Source organism: Diadema antillarum, unplaced genomic scaffold, assembly GCF_040938485.1.
Source record: "Diadema antillarum isolate AM-2024a unplaced genomic scaffold, OU_Dant_1.0 seq00001347_RagTag, whole genome shotgun sequence".
NCBI lineage: Eukaryota > Metazoa > Echinodermata > Echinoidea > Diadematoida > Diadematidae > Diadema > Diadema antillarum.
This window is the reverse complement of record NW_027272112.1, coordinates 29,459-54,339: the sequence shown is the minus strand read 5'-3', so window position 1 is coordinate 54,339 and position 24,881 is coordinate 29,459. Positions and strand designations below refer to the sequence as shown.

At 38.6% G+C, this 24,881-nt stretch overlaps 1 protein-coding gene across 1 annotated transcript; it reads right to left on the bottom strand.

Moving 5' to 3' along the window:
- Positions 1-3,908: 3,908 nt before the first annotated feature.
- Positions 3,909-24,661, bottom strand: LOC139708527 (cartilage oligomeric matrix protein-like). The gene is made up of 23 exons (XM_071620470.1): positions 24,580-24,661; positions 19,766-20,098; positions 19,065-19,333; positions 18,692-18,800; positions 17,959-18,041; positions 17,303-17,354; positions 15,738-15,913; positions 14,731-14,871; positions 14,239-14,313; positions 13,382-13,534; positions 12,642-12,746; positions 12,036-12,143; positions 11,096-11,258; positions 10,472-10,590; positions 9,846-9,898; positions 9,382-9,467; positions 8,748-8,843; positions 8,189-8,367; positions 7,276-7,521; positions 6,410-6,484; positions 5,429-5,526; positions 4,801-4,940; positions 3,909-4,289 (listed from the first exon to the last, which is right to left on the bottom strand). Exons 1-23 carry the CDS (start codon positions 24,659-24,661, stop codon positions 4,246-4,248), a joined length of 2,985 nt encoding a protein of 994 aa, XP_071476571.1. The 3' UTR covers positions 3,909-4,245.
- Positions 24,662-24,881: the final 220 nt, after the last annotated feature.

Below are 24,881 nucleotides of genomic sequence, written 5' to 3'. Positions count from 1 at the left end.
GGAAAGATGAGAGGCATCCCAACCCTCTCATTCAACAGGTGTAACGATTACTTTGAAGAGAGACAAGTATCTACGGGATTAGTAAAGTCGTCCATTCCCAAAGCTGCCAACACAGAAACGCCGCATCGCAACAGTGAACCGAAACAGATGTGCGGCGACACCATCGACCAAGGAAAGGATTGGTCATTGCCAGACGATGCAGCAACAAGCGATGTGAACCCCAATTCTATGCACCAAATCTCACAGAATTCGAACGGACGAGGAGTGAAATCTTTGTCAGTCAATATAAAGTCAGGGCGTGGAAATTTCAATACCTCCACCACATCCTCGTGCACAGACGAGCTCCGCACACGGCTCACTCCTGACAAGGTCGATGAGGCTGTCCAAGTCGATGTCGGTGAATTATCTTCGTCTTTCCAGCAGCTTCCGAAACGACACATCACCAAAGTCTCCGGAGATGAACGATTGAGCCGAGACACCTGCACATCAGATACGGCGGATGGACCTCCGTACTACAAACTCGATAAGATTGATGAGACGCGCGACGAGGAAGTCAACATCTTTGAACACGTGAGTGCTCTTACCACCGATATTATCTTAGATCTATACAAAAATAATGTGTAATATCAAATCACTGGCTTTTCCATAATATTCCATGTTGTGTTTATCATAAATATTCTTTCCCTTTTCACAAGCTTTGTGAAATGTGCAATGTTGTTAGTACGCTCTCCTTGGTAGGTTCCTACCAAATCAGTATAGCGATTTAAAAAAAAAAAACTGATTGGAATCTGTTTGGAATCAGTTCCTAAATTTCTCAGAGTTTGATAGTTTGCAGAATTTCTCTTCGCTTTCTTTCAGTACATGTATTGCAGGTATTCTTCTCACTATCATAAAATGGTTCGACAGAAAATATATCTCAATAAATGTCACCCTTTTTCAAAAGTCTTGTTAAGTAATTTATTTTCCTTTTTTTTTCAGATTCGGCGACGCTGTGGTCGTCTCAGCTACCGTGAAGCCAATGAGCTAATGACCGATCTCGACAGGCAAAACGAACTCATGCTGCGCATGATCAACGACACCCATCGAGTGCAGGATGAATACCTCGATCTGCGCAGGCTCGTTCTGGATCTCACACACAAAATGGATGCCATGACTTCAGAATCAGGGGCAACGCACCGTGCCCTCAACGATGACACGGAAAAGTAACCACCGAGAGGGACGCATATGAGCAATACATGTACGGATCTAGATGCGGAAGAGATGCATTCGGAATTCGCGTTTCTGTATAGGGACGTCATTTATTATTTAGTGTGACACAAAGCAAGTATTATTCGTTCCGTCGGTCGGTCGGTCCGATGCAAATCCTTGTCGAGTGAACTGCTTCCAAATGAACTACTTTCATGTAATCAGTGATTTCTTACGTCTTGATACTTGTCTTAAAGGGATGGTGCAGTTTCGGTTGAGGTGGGGCTTCAGATTTCCAACTTCTTTTGATTATAACTTTTTGAGATAATGAGTTAAAATCTGAATCCCAACCTCGACCAAAACTATGCCATCTCTTTAATGAAGGAGTGAGCAAGCAATGTTTTTCACATTCATGGCAGACCAAGCCCTGCCGTGGTAGCTAAAACATTTTATGTAATTGTCGTAAAACGTCAATTGACAGCGCATGGTAGCCTTTGAATATTTGCAGTGGCAGCTGCCGTTTTTAGAAAGAATGAGCAAAAAATGATAACTTCCATAATCATCAAGTGGTTTGAATAGGTTTTCGTATTCACGGGGGCATCGCGGCATGGCTGTGCAAGACATGGCTTGTGTGTTTTCTTTTATCTCTTTTGTTTTGCTACCATGGTAACCACATAAAATCGCGAAGTTTGGTTTGATTTGGTTATACATCTGCATTTTTTTCTCCAAGCACAGTGACAGTGCCAAGTTGATACAGAGTATGGAAAAAAATAAGAAGTACAAGATACAAAAAAAAATATCCATAGAGCAAATCGTTTTTTAAGCATTTCTTTAGAAGTTAACAAATCAATAGTGATGTCCTTAGTCTGTTCATAAATATGAGCGTTCCTTTTATCCTACTATTTACTACTGTCCTATGGATATCGTATGGATGTCGGTTTTTCGGAAAGAGAAAACACTTTCGCAAAAAAATAATTTCTGAAAATGATATTCCATTTGTTAGGAGTGTACATCGACTTTGATACATTCAGTTGCATTAGGGCAATAATACATGTTATGGAAATGCCCCTGAATGTCATTACCACATATACTGTGGATATAACTCTCCTCTGATTTCATGGAATTGCAGTTCTCATTTTCACTTTAGTAATAATACCTACACTGCATATTGTATATTTCGCTTCATAAGAGAGATTTCTTCTTCTTTTTTTTTAATCGGTTTGTACTTCAGGAGACAATGTTTCCTGAAAAAATATACTGCCGCGTATTTATGTTTTCAGTATTTGACCGATATTTAACAAACTTTACTCTCCTTATGGGGTTTTTCAACTCTGAGTAGAAATACAAGTGATGTGATAGAATTTATTGATTGTAAAATATCAATGACTGGATGATATTCTATCAAATGTCGTCGTACTTATACTTGGATACAGCTAGAAAAAGTTATGAAATATTCTGATGCCGAGTTACAAGGCAGCTCTTTAACCGAACATTACGTTATTGAAGATTTAGTCGATGTTTTGTTTTCGAAGCACAGAGGAGCAATGACAATGAAGGAACAGGTATTCCTTAAAATATTTTATTTCGTGACACTGATTAATAAGATTATAAAAAAGACCATCATTCATTCCAAATACATTTCAGTGGCAAATAAAAACATTTTTGGGCGAAATTATCGCCACAAGCAGTGAGAAAATAAAAAGTTAGCGCGTTCGTCGCGCATAAATCACACATTCAATGCGGTATCGCCTTCTCTATGTTATACGCCTATAAACAAACAGTGAACATAGTTAAGTTAATATGATGACTTTCTTATCTATAGTTGCAACATAATGTGTATATCGGGAATATTACATCGAAAACGAAAAGTGCCACATTTCGGAATCAATACATTTATCACGTAAAGATTGAAAAGAGAGCTCTTCATTAGACAGCTATCATCTTTGTGTGTTTCTTGAAGTGAATTAACTGATAAAACATAATTTACATTGTCTTTGTTTAATACTCATTATGTACAATTTTAAAACAAAGTAATAGTTGGTAATAATTTATTTCTGCACATTTAAGACATTGTGCCCACTTGATGAGCAAAGATTTACTACTTGATAAACACTAAAAAATTGCACAATGTACAGCGATATCAATCCAAATCTCATGTGTAGTACATTATTCAAATCAATGTCCTACGCTACTATACACTCGATTCATTAAAAGATAAAAATCTGTATACAACTGTATTTCGTTTTGATTTTTTTAAAGCTTTAAAACACGGTTTTAGAGTGCTTACGATCCAAGTGTACAATCAAACTAATCATGAAAAGGGGCAGGTATTTACAACAACAACGCCGTTTGTAAATTTCAAGGAGACTGTCACAAATGTATATTGAAAGATCTTTTTTTTTTATTTCATGAATGCATTTCCAAAGGACATATCATGTCAATAATAGAGTAATGATGATCTCACACAAATCTTACATTTGACTTCTGACTCTGATGTCACTTTTTGGAGCAGAACAAGAGTTAGCTAAGATATCTTAATGAAAGTAACATTGAGCTAATTCTGTGATTTTTACAAAAGAGAAAGAAATACACGCACAAATCCATAAAAAACTTCTGACATTGCAGATTTTATCTCTCAAGATTTTGAATAGACGCGAGCAAACAACGCTGTTTGGCACGTTCCAATTTCATCATTGTTATGCCAAAGCTGTGCTGTACCAAAGAACCTCACGTCCTTGTTTCCTCGTGGATGCATCCTCACAACTCTCATAATTCTCTCTCGAAGTAGATCATTCACTGTCAATGTATCACCAGTTTTCTCTTCAATTCCACGGTCACTTTGACGATCGCCGCTAGTTGCCTTGCACTTTACCGTTTCCATTTCGCGTCATTAGTTTAACAACATAATTGAACTTACAGAATTATCAGCCGACCTTTTTATAATTTTTGTTCATTGTTTTAATCATTCTGTACGGCTTTAAAGCCTTTCATTTAGAGTCCTTATGGCTTTGTCCTTGGCTTTTATTCGGGAGCTTGGTTTGAATCATGAGCTCTCGCTTTTTAGTTTACTGGTCTGACCTCGGTGTAATCTGCTGGTATTTTATCTGCATCAAATTGAAGAAAACAAACAAACAAACAAACATGATACGTAGGAAACTCTTGAAAATGTTGCTGCGTGAGTTTGTTTTGTTATAATGACCAAAAATAATGTAACCTGTGGGCAACGAGTATGTAGAGTCAAACAGCAACTCTCGGTAAGCGATTTCCTTTGAAAGTCAAGGCTAAAGGCCCGTTAATGAGAAGGTGAAATTCCACAGATGATACTGGAGTTGTATTTTTCATGTAAACAACCTAAATACATTAAAACATGATGAAATCATCTAAATATAGCTGTTACGACGAGGAGACAGCATATCCAGGGCAATCCATCATTCAACACATGCAGTATATTATGAAACATCTCACCTTAAGGCAAGCGCTCAGTAAAGCTGCCCTTTAAGATAATTATAACTGTATAGGGGAAGGAATATAAGTCAAAATAATAGATGATTGATTAAATGATGATGTAACTTAAGTGGCAAAAACTTTTATTGTGAATAGGTGTAGCAAACTTACCGTTGCATTTGTAGGTCATCCTCGACCAGATGATGTCTTCTTGGGAGAAACAGAAGAGACCAACTCGTCCACCCCTCATCGTTGTGTCCACGAGATAGCCCGAATCGGCAATCAGGCGATCAGCCTCGTACAGGTAAACTCTATTCCCGAAAGAGAAAAGGCAAATGGGCCTATTTATCAACCATGTCTTCATCCAACCAATCATGGAATCATGGAACTACTTGCTCGATTATAAAATCCACCTCAGTTTTTGATGTGTGAATTTCAAACGCTGCGCTACCTTCAACATTTCATACGTACTGCAGCATTTCCCATTTATCATATATTTCAGGTTTTACAAAACAGAACAAAACGTGTGACTGTTATTATCAATTTTTCTATGCTTATCACAAAGACTTGTCATTTATATCCGTTTGACACCGTTACAATACACATTTAGCTGAGGAAATGTACATTTCTCCAAAGCATTCATACACGGAATTTGTTTCATGCTAGCCACTTTGACGTAATATTTGTCTTAATCGAAAATCAAAATTTCGGGATTTGGTATTATCTAGTTCCTCGTTACTCTGAATCGTACTAGCAATACCACGTCCGCGTATTCACTGTCAACATCTAGCAATCATACCTAATGAGTCCAATAGAAGGTCTGTGGAGAACCTTCCACCTGTAGGCCACGTGGTCCTTCCAGCCTTGGTTATTAGGGTCTTTCCAGAGCAGCCGAACCTAAAGATATGCATCGTAGTGGTAAGGTGGTTATCATTGGATGCACAACAAAATATACAGGCCTCTTATCATGGAACACTGTACTTGAATATGTAACGTGTACCATAAGTGTATAAACATCATTTTATGCTAAGCCAATAACCTTACGCTTTATTCATGCTCTTGCATACAAAATACTTGTCTTGCTTCTTGTTTATTCCCCCCATTGTATCGTCCACTGCATTTTGTAATGCTTTGTCTCTTGTTTGAAATTGACTCCACAAAGATCTGCATTCATATGGTATTTAGACTATTCTTTGATAATTTTAATTCATTAACATGTTTCTTCCCTTTTTATCTTGTAATCTTGTTTTAATGTTTTGCTTTGTATGTTTTAATTGAATTTTTTTAATCAAATAAGAAACGAAGTCTTGGAAGAGGTTTTCTATCATTTTTTTTGAAGCAAGTTACCTTTAAACAATATTTCATCATTTATAGAAGCAATATGTTTGATGAATGTGAAAGTTGGAAGTGTCTGCTTCATATTGTATACTGACACCAGCGCACTTGCTCTTTGGTGTCAGATACTATTTAGAGGAAATGATTTTCTTCGGGATGTTTTTCATCTCGTGCATTGATAAGATATCACGTGGAATAATCCTTTGTCAAAGATCAATGATACGTCTTCTCTACGTAATACAAGACAGCTAAAAAACATGACTTGAATTCCTGGAGAAAATGGATGTAATAACTAACGAACTTGCTGTCATAATGATCATAACGTTTGTCAAATGATATAAGAAAAAAAATCGAATGCCGAATTCAATGGAAAGAGTAGAATGAAAAAGACTTAGTGGTGATTAAAATTGCTGTTATCCTTTCTTCTTCTTTTTTTTTTACTTGCCTGGCCTGGTGTATCTCCTGTATGCCACAAAGCGTTTCTCATCATTTCTCCCGGTCCAGTATCTGATTTGACGACCTAGTGTAAAAAAAAAAATCAATGACATCATCCCTTTCAATGTCTGAGCCAAAAAAAAAAAAATCACGTTGAATATTGCATCGATGGTTTTCCACTTGTAGATTGTACATGTATTCCTGGTAATGTATACAGTATAGCCAGTGGTTTGCGAACTTCAGACTGCTGCTGTAAGTGCAGATTCAATATTCGAGTGTGTTTATACTCGCCAAATATAAAACAAATGAACACGCAAATCCATAAATACGAAAGAAAGGCAATACTAGACAATAACTAAAATGTAATCTACATCAACATAAACATAGACATGAGTGTATGTCAATTTTATTTATTACATCATTGTACTATTAGAAATAGTCGCGACAGCTTGGCATTATCAAACTGTTTGTCTTAAGATACGCGTACGCCTTACCTGCTGTCTTGCATAATTATGACAAGATTCGTTTTGCATGATATAAGAGCGGTAATCTTGTTTGAAGTTGACTCCTTTTATGTCCTGAGGGCACTTCAAAACATGGTCAATAACTGTGAAAATCTTTCAACTTCTTATTTTGTTTGCTTTGTATATCTCGTCTTTAATTCCACGGGGGTTGTTTTTTTTTGTGTGTGTAGGATTTTCCTGTGTATTCTTATGTATACCTGGAAACCCTTTTGCTTGTGTCTACAGGCGCTTGTGTGTATATGCTATAATATAATTATCATAATATTAATTTCGTTATCCCTTGAAAGAAAGGATAATGAAAACAGTTTTCAGAAATGATATATGTGTGTATATATGTGTACACATGAAATACCTTGAGCTGGAATCCCGGTTCCCCAACGGCCCTGAATGGCGCAGCTTCCCAGTAAGTCTGGGGTCCCTGCTTCCACATCAACACATAGAAGCTGGCGGAATCCTGGTATCCGAAGACGAAGCCGGCGAAGTCGTCGTCCGTTCGGGTATTGACGTAGAAGGTGCCCGAAAAGTCGACACCGTCGAAGGCTTGGTAGGATATGGCTAGTCCAGGGTCGCTGTTGATTGTCTGGATGATCTGGCGACCCTGTTTATGTTTATTTTGGGGGGATGGGGGTGGGAGGGAGATGTAGGTGTAACCAGAGATATATAAACTCGTAATAACGCTTTCCCCGTTAATTGAACACTACTCACGACATCAACTCGTTTAGCTTGTTCAATTACATGAAATTCTGCTGTTGAGGTGTTTTTTTTTTTAAATTAATGCAACTGATTTGACGAAATCATTGCCTTACATCGACGTAAATAAGCACTGAATTGATCAGTGTTTTAGTAGTATAGCCACAGGCGTCTAGTGGATAAGGCACCTCTCCGGAGATCAGGAGGTCGTAGGTTCGAATCCTGCTCGAGTATGTTCGCCCATGATTTCCTCTGCCATATGACTGCTACTAAAATATGTATTTATTTCATAAAAGATGATAGGATAGCAGCTCTTGCTGGAATGGCAACTACCCATAGCAACAGCCAGTCAGGAAGCTGGATTCTTGTCGTTGCTAATGACAATTGCCATTCCAGCAAGAGTTGCTATCATATCAACTTTTTTATGAAATGGGGCCCTGGACTTTCAAGGAGTTCATGAAAGTTAGTCCGGCCTGTATTACCATCATTTCTGACCCACACACTGCTGCCGAAATAGCTGGGGTAAATCAACTTATCTAACATGTACTAACTGTTCCCTGCATATTTTTTTTTACCTCATCAAATACGATCCATCGAGGATCCACTTGGGCCTCCCCTTCCGGGTCCAAGACCACCGTCTGGTAGGTGCGAAGGTCAGTGCTGTAGATGTTGGGGTTTTCTGGGCAAGCATCCTCGGTGTCGATGACGCCGTCTTTATCAAAATCGCTGTCGCACGCATCTCCGTGGCCGTCCTCTGCAGAGAATGAATCAAAGTTTCCATGCTAGTCATTCGTATTGTATGAGCTTAGCTCCGTGATTAGGTGGAATTCCCATTCTACACATATGCCTTATGAAAATGACCGGTATTAACCTTTGATCCTGAGTATTGAATTTGCCTCTTGAAATATGGTTTTGTGAATGATATTTAAAGTTCGGTTTAGAATGTTCGATGAGTGTCGTAAGCATACAAATGCCATTCGCAAGATATTTCATTGGTTTCATCCTCTATATATCTGTAACGTTGTGTGTCAGATTTATTTTTTTTTTTTTGTTCACTTTGCACAGTCATGACATTGGAAAAAAGATAATGATAATTGTAAAATTGAGAGCAAAAATGTTGAAAAGGACGCTCACCATCACCATCATCCTGTTCGGGATTGTAAACAATTCTGCAATTGTCAATGACGTCATACACCCTGTCGTTGTCGTCGTCATCATCGCACGCGTCACCTGTAAATGCAAATTTGACATCAGTTTTAACAGAGAGTGAGAAACCGAGAAAGTTCGGTGGTTTGAGTTATATAAAGTCTAAGTTTACTCGGTGATATTGTTAGTTTTGATTCTATTCTTTAGAGTTCAAGTTTAAGTCGATTAGTTCTCACGTTTAATACTGGCACTTCAGTGAAAAAATGAATAAATAAAAATACCGGTAGATGAAAATGTTATTACAGCTGTATAGTGTAACAAACATATAGAAAGGGTTGGGTATGGGTTTTTTCTTTACATGTTTAGGAGCACCCTCTGCTTGTTTGTTTGTTTGTTTGTATTTTACATTTAGGTCATGAATATTGAATATCCATTCAAAACAAACTTTAGATTGATGGAAAGTATGGAGGTATAATCATGACTACACTTTTTGGAGGACTCGAATCTACTGCACGCATGTGCGTTTTATTTTGTTTTGATAAAGGTCATGTTTGTGTGAATTATATCAGCCAGTATTTCCGGCACAAATTCAAGGTAGGAGGAGGAAAGAGCGTGTTCTCACCAATGCCATCGCCATCTGCGTCCAGTTGAGGGTTGTTGGCAATCTTCGGGCAGTTGTCCAGGTTGTCCTGAATACCGTCATCATCGCTGCCAAGAGACGACATGATTCATTTATCACATGACTTCACTGACATAGATACATAGGCTTGCTTTCCTCCGCCAAAACACATCGATGCCTATGCTAGAGTAATAGTCTTCTACCATTAATATCGATTTAAAGGCATTGGTAAAGGTAACTAGACGTGAGCTTGTTCTGTTGCCAGAACCAATTGCACTTTTCTTCTATCAAAAGCGGATGTCACATTGGTAACATTTAGACTACTAAGTATGTACTTATATTACTTCGAATAAGTTGTTTCTTTCATGTTACACCATCAGCAACATAGTAGGAGCAAAATATTTGGGAGTCTACCAATGAGACTGTGCTGTGATAATGACGTCATTGTTCCTTTCATTCATACTTACGCGTCCTCGTTGTTGTCACAGACGTCCCCAAGCAGGTCAGAATCGGTGTTATTCTGTCGATGCATACAAACGATATCGCTTGATATAAATCAGCATAAATCAATGTATGCATATCGACACATACACTGACAAACATGCATACATACATACATCGGCCTACATACATACATACATACATACATACATACATACGTATCATATCAAAAACTGTCTTCCATCCTTCACATCTTTTTTTTCAGCATATTATACAGGGCAGACAAAAGATAGACGCCTACTGCGTTCACTGCGTGAAGTGAATGGGCTTCTGACTTCTGCCAGGGATGCTCGAAAACATTCGCTGTATACATCCATCAGCCATCATTACAGTATTGAAACATGGCATGCTGATCAGCTGTCGTGACATTTTGCTTCACTGTGAAGAACACTAACCCGATCTATAACCTTCGTCAGTGACCTAAATACCTCGATTTAGCAAACTGCGGCTAAAAACGTGACATGTTTTTGTTTTATTCAGATTATACAAAAATCAGATGAGAGAGTGCTCTTTCGGTACTCCTTCTCAAGTCCTATTTATGTTCTCAATGAAGCAATTAATTTCTTTGAACAGGTGATAGAATGCAGCCTACCTGATCGGGATTATAATCCATTGGACAGTTGTCGCAAACATCGCCAAAACCGTCCCCGTCGGTGTCGGCTTGTAAAGTATTTGGAACGAGTTCGCAGTTGTCGTAAATATTCAGGATACCTGTTATTTGAGACGGGGGATAAAAAAAAAACGGAACTGCCAATTTCAGAGCGTTCGCAGTGAAGAAAGATCTTATTCTGGGCAACTCCATTCCATAGCTACAGTGTATTTGGAATAGTTGCTTATTTGATCGTTAATGACAGAAAGATCAAACGTTGAATGACTCTCCTTTGACATGAAGAGTATTGGTCTGATATATTTTAAAGTTGCGCGATAAAAAGTGTTCTTTCATTGACTTCAGGCAAAATCCACTAGGCATCAGTATTAGTATGTATATCAAACGTTCATCAAGGATGAGTACATATATTCCCGTTATAACGAACACGGCAATAACGAAATTCCCGTTACAACGAAGTAAAAATTTTGACGGCAATATTATCCGCTCTATGTTTTTGTTGTTTTTGTTTTATTGTTTATTTATAACCTAATTTCGATATAACGAAAGAAAACTTACGGTCTCGAGGATTTCGTTATAACGGGAGTCCATTTTATATGCAGAACTTACCATCGTCATCTTTGTCGTCATCGCACTCGTCTCCGTACTCGTCGCCATCGGTGTTGATCTGCCTTGGGTTCGGCGTCATCGGACAGTTGTCGCATCTCTCACCCACTTCATCTCCGTCATTCGTGCTGGCTTGATCCGGGTTGGCCACAAGAGGGCAGTTGTCCTACGTCAACAATTTCGCACATAACAGCTTATCGAATGTTTATCACATGGTAATTGAAATGGTTTTTGATGTGTGGATGCCAAGCATGGACTGTAATACATGTAAACATGCGTCGGTGTCTCTTGGAACGCGCTGACATGTTTGGATCATGCACATTAGTTTCATATCATTCCACAGTCATTGAGTAACAAACAAAGAAATGATGTTCTAAGGCATCATTATGAACATGCTGTCAGCCTCGCCTTTACGTTCGCCTTAACATACAACGCATTGTCGGTGGTTTTGGCTTTGTGATTGCCAATATAGTCATAATTTAGGCGCGTCAATCAAGAGAATGTGATATCTTGTATTATCCTCGTAATCAATTCCCCCGTTTTGTACGTGGATCGTATAGTCGTTTTCTCTGGATGAATCTTCATCCCATGGTTACGTTCTATAACCGATGACACTACGCGCTCATGATTTCGTTTCATTTTGTGTACACAGCAGACTATGAAATATGGGCAAGCAACATAACAAGTACGCTACAAATTAATTCAAATATCAACATTATAGTCTCTATGATGACATGAATTATGTATGATCGTCTACTTGCGTTCTAACCAAAGCTCGCAAAAAACCGAAACAAACAACCTAATCCGATCCTATAGCTTTTGCTGTCCTATTCTTGATTCTCTCAAGAAAATCCACCATTCAAAGAGGCATCTACCGACAAATAACTTTAAAAATAAATCTTTGAAAAAAGACCTTGGTGGTAAGGGTATAAGATAATCTTACTGGCCCGTTTGGTATGCCATCGTTGTCTGCGTCAGGGTCACAAATATCCCCCATCTCGTCACCATCTTGGTTTTCTTGACCACTGTTGGGGATGTAGACGCAGTTGTCCTGGGAGAAACACGACGTAGAGAACAATTTTCCAATTTCTTTAAAATGTAAACAGTACCACATCTTTACAACGCAGAGACTTTAGCAGTCTCATACCTTTTCTCATTTCCACTATTTTACTAAACCGCTATGAAATCTTTCTGCATATCTCATTTTCTCGAAGTGCTTTTCTCCCCCTTGAAATACGTTATTCCTTTCTTTTCATCGGGAAGTCCAGTAAAGCATATCATGATGTGCTATGCATTCAAGGCTCAAAAGCCCAGTTGAGTCTGCAGGATCACATGCCATGGACAGGACTGGGATTTCATTTCATTTCATTATTTATTTCATTTCAAGATAATTAATCGAAATAAACTGAAAATAAGCACAGAAACGACACAATTACCCACACTCTCCAACACAAAAGATTATAACAACAAACAAAAAAACTACTAATATTCATGAAAGTCGGTGGCTCGTGAGAGACCTAGACTTACTTCAAAATAGAGTGGTCCATACCTTTCGACAGTGTTTGTCCCAGCAGTTGAGTTCGTTGTCGGGAAAGCCGTCGAGATCGGTATCGATGGTACAATCGTAACCGTCACCTGCCCAACCAACGATGCACTATCGCGGAAAGCAAAGGCAGTCAGAAAAGACTAAGATAAAAGCATATTTTTACGCATTATCACTCAAAAGGGTACGGCAAAGGTGCATTATACTTATAATGATATGTACTGATGTAAGAAGATGAAGATAAGATCATAGCAAGAATTTTGTTTTTGATACACAAACAGACCTGCATATGCAGACAAACGATACTATCATGGAGAAACACATACGCATTTATTATGCATATGTGTACACTTTTGACCACTATGATCATATCCGTATTGAACACATATGCAGTGGCGGATCCAGGGAATACCGCATCGGGTGCCCCCCCCTTTATTTTTTTGTTTTAAAAAAAATGTAAAGGCGCCCCCTCTTTTCGGAATTCCTGGGTCTGCCCCTGCCATGTAATCCTTGTTGAACACAAACAAACAAATTTCCGAAGATTTGGTTGCACGTCAAAGTGCTGGCAAAACTGGATTTCGTTTGATTCAAAAGAGTTTCATATTTTGTCTTGAATGTTTATTGGCGGCGAACCAGTTTGAACAAGTGTTTAAGAGGCGAACAAAGCTATGAAGGATAAAGGGGACACGGATGCTTAGTAGGGCGTAGAAAGGGACAGAAGAGTGCCTCCTTGGGAGGAGACTCACCTCACAGGTGTAAGCACCATTTCGATGAATCAAACACTCTGCCTTGGGGTGACAGGGGCTACGAGCCCCGTTCGGACAAGTATTGTGCTCCTTGCAGCCAACTGTCTGGTTGCCCTCAAAGCCGTGCATGCAGTCTCCGCAGTAATATGATCCCTACAAGGAAGAAGAGAGAATGGGTGTCACTGCACGGGAGATATTCTCTCACCTCCTGCTGTTTAAATATCATCGGAAACTGATGTGAAATCAAATGTAACATCATGATAACGCCGTCCAAATTTGCAGATGACATATATACGTAACCAGACCTGCTTTTCTACCACTAAACTTTCATTTCATTTCACACATGCATGTTCACACATGCATGTTCACATGCATGTTTATTTATTTTCATTTCCAATCAAACACAGGTAATACACTTTGACATGATTACATATATTGGAACATGATAATACATATTGGTTCTTAAAAGAACTTCATGGAAATGGAAATTGAGGGGCTGCTAAAAAGCGAACTTGTAGATTGCAGTCCCCTCACTTACGTTACATTACTACAATACAAACTTTATTTGACTTCACAGTCCACTCGTGTACAAGTTGTAGAAGTTGATTATCTTTAATGACTCTTTTAGATATTTCCTTGTTACATTTCAAAAGAGGTATCTACCGTATAATGCTTCTCTCCTTTCTTAGCCATTATTTTCTTGTTTGTTATCGATTGTGTATTGTAAAGGGTTGAGTCAATGCACACCAAAATGAAAGACTGAAGAAGATATTGCGAGAAAGTGATTACGCAAGTAGAGGTCAGATAAAATACGATACTTTTTTCTTTGACAGAAAGACACATAATTTCATACATACCATGGTGTTGATGCAGTATGAATTCTCCACGCAGCCGCCATTATTGCGTTCACATTCGTTGATATCGTCACAAATCTAGGGTGATAAGAACGACATTGCAAGATGAGTACACAAAACAAAAGATGATACTAAAAGATACTAAAAAAAACCAAAAGATGTTTTAAGATAGCACACATTTCCATGCTTTTGTTTGAACCAAATATGCTAACCGTGCTAACGTCAAATTGTGAAATGCCTAAAAGGTTAAAATACATACATCGAAAAAAAAACTCGAAAAAAACTACAAATTTACAAAATACATCTGTTTGATGAGCAGCACCCACTGATCAGTTACTGTTGGCAGACTTTCATGGCACGTCTCAATGAAACTCGTGTCGCATGCGCCAAATATAATGATCTGTGGTATTCAAGATTGGTATTTTCAGTAGGCACTGTTAAGTCAAGACTATAAAGTGTTCTGTGATATTTTCAATCTCTTCTTTTTCATCTTACCTGTCTGTTCCTCACAGCTGCCTCGAGACCTATTCCTTCCAGACCCAGCCCGATGAAACCGGACGGACAGGGTGGGCACCGGAACCCCGGAACCAGATTGACGCAGTCGACCACGCGCGAACATGGAGACGCCTCAATACACTAAACAAACATCGAAATTTCCATCATTTTTTTTTTAGTATTTTGAGTCTACGACAACAGATGGATGCTGTCCGCTTGAAGTGGAGCCTTGTCTCGTATTACATCATATTAAATGTGTCGACCATGCGACATTTTGGACGAAGCGTCAAACAAACCTCGTTTCTAAGCAAGAGGACAATGTATAGATTATCGAACTTCAAAGTTACATGCCCAAAATAGCAAGAAATTTGATCAAGGTCTTCATATACTATAATTGGAGCTCAAGAAAATAAGAACGAACCCAGAAAATGTATGCTTGTTTCCAAATTGTGTAAGCGACGACCATGAAACATTTGGACGATGTGTCAAACAACGTCGTTCTGACACGCAAGATTGAACTGTTTCGTCGTTTTACTAAAACGTATCTTCGCGCCTAGAGGTAATCTTATCCTCAGTTGTCATTTATTGCATTAAGTCAATTGTCAAAAGGGGTACAATAGAAGTATCATCTGTGATTTATCATTGAAATCCCTTATCTATAGACAAGACATAACCTCATACACTTCAATATCTACATGATGATCTACAAGCAGAAAAGCGTGCAACTTCGAACCCTTTAATAAGATACTGCCTGTTCGGAGGATGAACATTACATTAGGGTTTGGTAGCAAGTCTGACTGAGACTTTACTTTCTGTCGATGCTTCGATTCACTGATCATTGATACACCTGAGCTTAGATATAATTTCTAGGTGCTTGATTCCGCAGTTATTCAAATATGTATACATGTACAAGACTTTGTAAAATAACATTTAGGGAACATCAAAATGAGAGTTTGCGAGATTTTGTCGATTGATTGTATTGCTGACCATTCTTGCTTTATGCCCACCTCGTTGATGTCATGACAATGAGTGCCGTTTCCTCGGTAACCAGCCGGACACTGGCCGCAGCGGTAGCCGTTGCCTTCCGGGTCGTCGAAACACCTGACGCCGGGGAAGCACGGGTTCATGCTACAATCTGGTGAGATGATGGTCTGCGGACCTGAGGTAAAATAATCGGTGCTGTCTGTCACACGACGGTAGAGGGAGGCAGACCGGGCAAGTTAAAGGAAGAAGCATTCAAAGTTAGTGTGTCAGTTTATCGCTTTGATTCCCTTTTCAAAGATTATAATGCAATTATTGAAGGGGAGGGGAGGAGTCACTCGATCAAGATCAGCAGTTATTCATCATGCAATATTGAGGCTTTATATCGCCCACATGTTTAGGATATACATAATTCTTAGTAATCGATTCCTAACCAAAGAGCTATCAAAAAATAGTGTGTTTAAAAGGGAATAATGATAGCATAAATAAATCCATGTTACGGCATCGGGACGAAAATCAGTTGGACGTCAATCTTACTGTTTTGGTTTTCAATAGCATTGGGCAAGCAAATCCAAAAAGAAAAAAAAAAGTGTATAATGGTGTAACAATGGAGCCTTTGGGGAAGATAACTAACAGGCGAAAATAGCATAAGCAAAGGGAAATGAGATCATTTTAACCATTTTAAACGTTTTTTTTTTCTTCTGGCATGTGCTACTGAAAATAAAGTATCAACAATCAACTTTTACTTGGCAACATTTCGCATTTCACATTTTTGATACGTCATTATCATTTCGATAAGTTCAAGAATGATCATGATTAATTGAAAACAATGATGATGTTTGATTTGGATAGTCCAAATTACTTTTGCTCACACTCCAATTAATAAGAAAAGTGTGAATACTTCAAAGGTGGCCTTATTTGTCATCTTCTCGACGTCAATATTGACTGTTTGATAGGCGCGTTGTAGACATTGTATATACAAAGTGAATTCAAAGTAGTGAAGGGAAGGTCAGTGGAACTTAGGTCGATTTGCTCGTACCCTTGGCAACAATAGATAATCAGGCAGTCGATTAGAATTAACGCAAAACGAAATTGCCACAACAATGTATCAAATAGTAAATACCATAATGAAGTGGTTGCATTAGATTACACTGCAGCACAACCCCACGCAATTCTTTGCTAGTTAACTACTAAACTGTGTATAAAACTACATTTCATATTAGGAAAAAAGGGGAGAAAAGGAATCTTCATGTTATAAGAAGCGAGTATATTCCGTAATGGTATAACAGCAAGCGAGCAAGGTACATGAAACTGAAAAAAGAAATATCATCCTTCTCATCCTCGTACTTCATAACACCTTATTGTGGTTTTTACTGCTGATAATGTAAGGACTGGGTTAAAAAAGCAACGAAAACAAAACAAAAATTCGAGAACAAACTATTCTATTTTACAATTATAATAACGATCTGGCTCCGAGTCAGAATACAACGTTGATAATAATCTGACTCCGACATTGGTGTTACATTATAATAGTAGGTGGTGAGAAAAGATTTAAAGACATCTACCAGAAAGTACAGCAATGAAAACTTACCACACATTCTGCAGGTTTCCATCGTATGCCGAAGTCGCTGAATCTCGCGAGTCTGAAATGAAAAGTTTGATAAAATCAGTGACCTACCGGTCCAGGATTCAAGAGGGCGCTGTTGCATGGACCCACGCGGTGGACCCACGCTTCCGCAGCTGCCATCGTCCGATTAAAACCGATTCGTTCGGCGAGTATGTCGAAATTCGGCGAAACTGAATGACAATATCTATTCGTCTCTGGATTCGAACGTTATTCCTGGTTGATTCGGCTAACTAATAGGCCTACTAGATAGGGATCCCTGAAAGACAAAGTTTACTTGCTACCTAGCTGCGGAATGCAGTGTGCTTTTTCAATATGGGTTTCTTCAATTCCCAAGACACAAATAAGCTGGTGAAAATATATAACTTGAAAATGCTACTTTTCGCATAACAGTTTGCTGTTCACAGCCCTTCAACGTTAAGAATATAGCATTACAACATTGCTACATTTATATTTTTGGGTACGTATAAGCAAGTACTAATCCATGATTAGTTGTACCGGTAATGATCTACACCTCTACGGTTTTCCGAAGATTCGTGGTTATTATAAACGAGAGGAAAAAGGGACAAATACACGACTGAACAGATGACTGTTTTAATTCACAAAAGGATTCCTGAGCTCACCTGACCAGCCATTTCCGTCTTGAGGAGAGTCAGAGTACTAGCGAGAGACTGGAAAGCATCCATGAGGTCAGTGGAACCAGGCCCTGACGGACGCCAATATTTACAGAGAGAGAGAGAGAAAAAGCCGAAAATGATAAACGTATCATCAGACGCAACCTTGCCCCATTCTCAATCGAGTCGGCGAAGAGGTACCAGTAATCTAGGGGTTTGGTAATCCAGTGCGAAGATATAGGGCCTTGTCCGTATAAGTCACACTTAATGTCGATCAGAGAATATTGGATTGAACACATGAATTCTTCACGACTTTACTTGCTGCCCCGGGCCTCTGGCACATTTTAAGTTCAGTTTTACGCGACTATTAGGTCGAGAAATGATTCCGACAAGGTTATCGAAGAGTATCATTGAAATTTCCCGAATTTGATGAATCAACCATAATTATTTAGTATTATGGCTATTCCCTCGTCAACACTTGAATATTTCTTTCTTTCTTTTTTTTTTTTTTTTGCCGTTGTAAAACATTACAAGTATGACCGATTTTCAGCATTTTTCAGAGTTACGGGACTGTCATAATGTTGAGTCTAGATTTATTTCTCGTAGCCGCTTAGGAAAGAAGCAAATTCTTGTAAGTAAGAGACCACAGAATCGGTGGCTTTGAAGTAAAATGCTGCTCTGGTGACTTTAGTGGGTAGGAGTAGAATCGAACAAGACACATGAAAGGTGTAGGATTGCTTACAAGGTTCAAATTCTGGTTCTTTGGGTTCCGTCGCGAGACTGCAGGCAAGAGAGTGTAAGACATCGGTAATTGGTCCTCCGTAAAAGAACTTGGCGTTCTGGAGAGTTCCCTGCATACATAACGGACAGAACGACATTTTGTATATGATAAGACAGGCAAGGATGAATAACGTGTTTGAAAGAATTGCGATTGATCTCATTTCTTACAAAAGCGAAGAAAACAATACAAAACAAGAGAAAGGTACAAGGTGACAAGAAAAGATCCCGATTCGGTCGGAAAGGGTCACCTACAGGATGACAATTTGTCAAATTTTGCCATTTCCCGTTTAATAATCGTTCCATAATTCCCATGACGACAGAAAGTGAATTCTCACCTTTAGTGGCAGTAGCGACATACCATAGCCAGCCTGTCCCAGTCTCAACTCGGCATTGTCGATCACTGTTCGCGTGAAGATCCGGGCGAAACGCTCATCGACGACGGTCTGGCCGGCACGGTTGCAATCGACATAGAGCACGAGTTCGGTTGCCCGCGTCCTCATGGCGTGTATCTGGAGCACCACGGTGTGCCAGTCCCCGTCGACAAGGTTGATGCTGGAGAACTGCACTTGTCGCTCACCCTCTGATGTGCGATAACGAATCACGACTGAAAACAAAAGGAGACATAGAATAGTATCATCACTGTGGTATAAACACATTCTTACTCTATGATGGCTTTTATGTTTGAGTAAAAAAAAAAACCATTGTGACTGCTTCAGAATTTTTTTAGAAAGTTTGACATAATGTAATTCCACTGTAGGAAGCCGTGGATATGATCATTATGAAGATGAGGTATTGCAGATGAAGAGAAAATATTTTATCATATCTCAAGTCTGTGTGTCACTTCGTCAACTTATATGTTTTGCAATTTCACTTCTGAAGTAATGAATTGATAGTACAGAAAATAGAGAAAAAGAAGGTATGATTTTAGACGAAATGTAGAGATTGTGTATCACTCCAAATGTGTCTGATGTTGATGACATATTTGTACATTATTTTTGTAATATTGGGACCTTCCATAGAAATTGGGTTTGCTTACGCATGTCACCTCCATTCGTTCCGTTGTAGGCCACCTGTAACTTGAGTGGATTTCGGTCGTTCTGGAAGTGGTAACTGCTGGTATAGACCCCAAAGAAGACACCCTGATGCCTGGGAGCGAGTCGTGCCCTCACAACGAAGTACACGTTCTCATTCTTTCGCATTTCTTTAGCGAACTTGGTGAAGAAGGCGCGGTCGGAGATGAGCGGGTACCGGATATTCATGCCGTTGAAGTGGTAGGCCTCACCGTAGATGTTGGAGTTTTCTTGTGGTACGGGGGAGATTCCCGACACGCGTGTGTTATAAATGCTGAAGGCATCGAAAAGATCCACTTCTGCGGGTGAGCATTAATGGAAGAATATGACGTTTGATCATTTAAGTGTTTCTCATTATGTGATGCATGATTCGTCTTCAACAGATAAGGATTAGTTTCACCGGCATTGAATATCAACCCTAATTCTTTCCACTCACATGGAAATAGCTATTGGTCAAAGAAGAGCTAACGAATCACCACGAGGGTTGAAGTCAGTGATGACCAACAAAAATATATTTAAGTTGAGCATTTCCTTATCAAAAACACTTAATACCAAGAGAGAGTTACTTAAATGTCCATGACACTTTAAACAGGGAAACTTGAATCCACGCCAAGATTCTATTTTGCCCGTTTTTGTACATAAATTGTATTTATATGTTGTTGTGTTTTCTTATAACGTATTCATAGAACTCTTGGTGATAATTGATTCCCAGTTTTTGCTGGCTATAATTCGATCTAAAAAAAGCTCGAAATGAAGATAAATAATTATGAAGACTAATATTATCTGCCAAAGACATGTACGATGTACGCATAGGCGTCAGTTTGAGATAAATGCGTAGATAATGTGTAACATATCAAAGAATCAATGCACAAATCTTAGTTTTGCGAAAATCAATGTTTTGAATAAGACGTGCTGATACTTCAGAAACCTTGTTCTACTTCTATCAATACTAATTCAGTGGTTTATCAATAAATCTGTCAAATCTTTGACGCAAAAAAGCATTGCACATAATAGATAAATGTGAAATAAATTTCTAATACAAACTTCGCCGCCACAGGAGATATCAGAATCCGCCAAGTCAAATGAAATGTCACGTGATCGCTTCCGAAAAAAAGAAACAAGACAAACGCGTGTCAATCGAATACAAACTATGTTTGACAACCTAATACTTTAACTTGTAAAGACAGTGATTAATGAAGAAATCACATATTGCCATGTGTATGCGAATCATATTTCGGGCGTGTCTTTACATTCTCTTCTGTTTGCATGTATACTTTTCTCCTTTGGCTTTTTCCCCTGAGCTTGTGTAGACACCCGAGACAGAGCGGCATGGTGCCGTGTCGCTATACGGAGTCCATTTCTTCTCTGGTTTCCAGGTGACGGACTGGAGGGTTTGGCACAAGGACAATATTTATCAGACAATTTGGATCCACCCAGGATCCACCCAAGTTATCAGGAGTTCACTGGATCCCGCTTTTTACCCCCCGTGAGAGTGGGTGTAAGATACACAAATCAGATCTGGCTTCGAAACACCAGAATCTAGTGCGGTGTTTGTGGTGACGTAGTTGTGGGTGCTTGGTTCTCAGCACGAATCGTCTGCAAGCACATGACAAGCACTACAAGCTTTTAGTTCAAGATCATAACTTTTAAGAGGATTCCTCCATTTTTCTAGAATATATTCAATCTTTTTCTTATAAAAAGAAATGAAAAAAATACAAAGATGGTTTCATTTTGCTTGAACCGATGACCTTATAATGGTTTTGTATTATCAATTTTGCTTTAAAAAAGAAATAAATTAATTGCTGAAGTGAAAGTTTCTGTGATCATCACTCGAAGGCCACTAAATCACTTTCCCCTCATCTCTTCCGGCTTTGTCAGAAATATTTTTACTAACGTTTGTCAGCAATCAGGGGGTATCCAATGTTTGAAGTAAACATAATCGTGTGATGAATGTTTCTGAATCTCAGTAATTTTTTTTTCCATGTAAAGTGAAAGTTTCCATGTTAAAGTTATACATTAAGATTGTATTGCTTACTTGTTTATTCATCCAAACTAGAGTTGATATCATCATAATAATTGTATTCATGTTTTGTTGAAAATTACGTGATTCAAAGTTCCTTTTGATGTTATGTACTCATGTAAGTGTTAAGTATATTACTTTGTATTACTTTATATGGAAATAATATCGTATTGAATTGAATTGAATTAGCGTCAATATTTCAGCATAAGTGATGATTGTCATTTCTTCTCAACGTATAAAGATGCAGAGAGATTTCGAACTTTTGCGATTTTTAGCTGACATCTAGTCTAAGATGAACGTCTTTCTTCTGTGATTGTATATACACCTGCATTATTTTTTTTGAAAGTTTCGAACTTCCGCGATACTCCAAAACGTTATCGGGATACAAACATTCTTTTTGTTAAGATAGAAGTAATAAAATCCAACGCATTTCTAATTTAATCATCTTTATGATTCCTTGGAGCGTATCATTGATATTAAGCTGTACGAGGACAGACATTTCGCGACTCTGAGTCAAAGCAATGATATAGGCCTTGCAATTGTAAGCCTATTATGCATCTAAGAATGTAACAACATAAAAATACAAAAATAACGGTGATTACTCCTGGCAGATGACAAATTATTTCAGTATACTGCACACAGCAGCTAACAATTACTTAACATATCATTTTTCTTCATGGCAGTATTCCAACAAAGCTCAAAAAAAAACTTTGCATACACTCGACAACATTTTAACGAGTTTGCTGTAGTAACTGATCCATGTTGAGTCATAAAAGAACTTGTTCTATTGTCTTTTTTTTTCTTTGTCGAACTAGATTTCCTTGGTATCTTGTCGTGGTCCTTTAGAAATGAAAAGAAGAAGAAATATGTAGCCAGATGGCCGGCATGACGTCCACAAATTTATTACTCGAGAAGGAAATTGGTCATGAGTTCAGCACATTACACACAGTAGAAGCTTATTTCATGCCACACAGACGTAAGATCCATTACAGAAAGTGAACTCAAAAAAAGGGCTGTGCTACAGGACTTCAGAGCTTCTGACCCATCGAGACCTGGGGTGATATAGCTGCAGAAATCATCATCTGAATATCACTTAAAAGATTTCACCTCTGAGCTTCACTACATATAGGGCCTATTGTAATGGAGAACGTTGGGATTGACGTGATCATATTCATTCAATCAGGACAAAATCAGACAAAATAACAACAATAAGCCCATTTTGATCTCCTGAAGTGTAATGTCAGCTTTAAATCTAGCAATTAAAAGGCTTTTGAAAATATTATTTTCTGCGACCAAAAGATAACAAAAGATATGTTCAAAACGGAAGCAAAGATGACTAAAGAGACCTTTTTGTACCCGATCTTGTTGAACTTTAACAATGACTAGTAAAAACTAGAATAACAATTATGCAGTCTAAAACCAATGAAATGTGGTTTCGAGACTTCATGGGTTAAGAGATAGAACACTGTTGCAAACGGGCCTTGCGCACTGAGTAACTTGTCATTATGATGTCACAACAATTATCGGGGTTATTTACCCCAGACTTCAGCACGAAATATTGTCACAATAAAATATTTGCACGAATTGGAGGCGGCGCCCTCTTAGGCGAACATGTTATGGCAATGGCCCTCGAATCGCTCCTTTCTTGTTTGCGCTGCTTGCTTGAGATTCAACAAGTAATTTTGAATGTCATGTCCAATCATATTCCCCGCTGTGCCTGACAAGGCTCCGGCTCAAAAACCGGCCCAGAGTGGAATACGAGTCGAACGACACCCAAATGACCTTCGGCATAACTTAGTGAAAGGTGGTGTCTGAAATGTTCGAAGAAATTCCGACGAAAAGTAGAATATCAGGCAAAAGAAAAGCAAAAATCAAGGAGAGATAGGTATGTCTCAACATTCCAAAGTAAGAGATTAATCTTGTTTTGGCAAGAACAAATCTAAATTGGAGGACAACATAATGAAAATAAATTATGATCTATTGCAGGAGGTCAGAAATAAAAGAATATGTCACGAAAACTGAGAGAAATAAAGGCATTCCAAAATCTCGGTAACTCTAGAACGATCGTCAACAACTTCAACTTCATGCGATACTTTTAGAAATTGCACGGTGTTGAATTATTTCTCCCTCAAAGACTCACAGGAAAGCTTCCAGGGGCTGATTGGTTCTTTCCACATGGGTAACATCTTTTAGAAATGATAACTCAGTGATTTTAGTCAATCATTTTTCTTACAATCGATGTTAGCACAACTTTTTAACGGACTTTATCATGTACTGTTCAGCTGCCTATTTTTGTAAGTCTTTCCCATTTTTGTGGTCAAATTACAAGTATAAATTTGGTTTCCAACTTCAAAGGCTTCTGCATCCCGACTCGCCGATAAGAGTTTTGACTGGTGTGGTGTAGAGACCCTGAGAGTACCACGTCTAATATCATAAGAAACGTGTGTATTTCACTCTGAATAAAACAATATCATATGAGGTTTAGAAAATTGACTCCCCATTCAATCTACAAAGCTTTTAATCTCTAGCTATTCCGGCCTTGAGTGAACTGGAAAATACACAAGCTCTAACATAACCACGAGAACTAGAACGAAATCTGTCAAGCGATATGAACGAATCGAGTATAGACTGATGTTTGAGATATGTCATTTCTTTCACGTCATGTAACAACTTGAAGAAGGGAGAAGTACTAGTAATTCATGCGAACAGTGAACCGTTTCGAGAGAAAATAATTGGAATTCGAGTCAAAGGAATGCCTACCGACTGCGGAGGATGGCAGCATCTGTGATGACGTCACAACCAGCAGCAAGATGAGCGAGTAGAGCCGTGTGCTACACCCCATCTGGAGAGAGTTAAACGAAAGGAAAGGTTAAGAAGAGATTTGCATATGATTACTTTATATTCTATGTTTTCTCGTCATGATTGATATAAATTTTTCCCCTCTGGAACCGCTTTTATTCATCTGAAAGTTATTAAAGATCGTATACAAACAGAAAGTCAGACAGACATACACGCACCCAGCAGGGAAGACAAGAACAAACTGACAAGGAAAATGATTCTTG

Bases quoted from the DNA above. Each gene is read 5' to 3' on its own strand.
- LOC139708527 (XM_071620470.1), bottom strand. From the start codon at position 24,661: ATGGGGTGTAGCACACGGCTCTACTCGCTCATCTTGCTGCTGGTTGTG. The intron at 14,872-15,737 runs GTGGGCATAAAG...ATGTTTGTTTAG, and splicing joins ATTGTCATGACATCAACGAG to TGTATTGAGGCGTCTCCATG. The intron at 5,527-6,409 runs GCAAGTAAAAAA...GCATATCTTTAG, and splicing joins CAGGAGATACACCAGGCCAG to GTTCGGCTGCTCTGGAAAGA.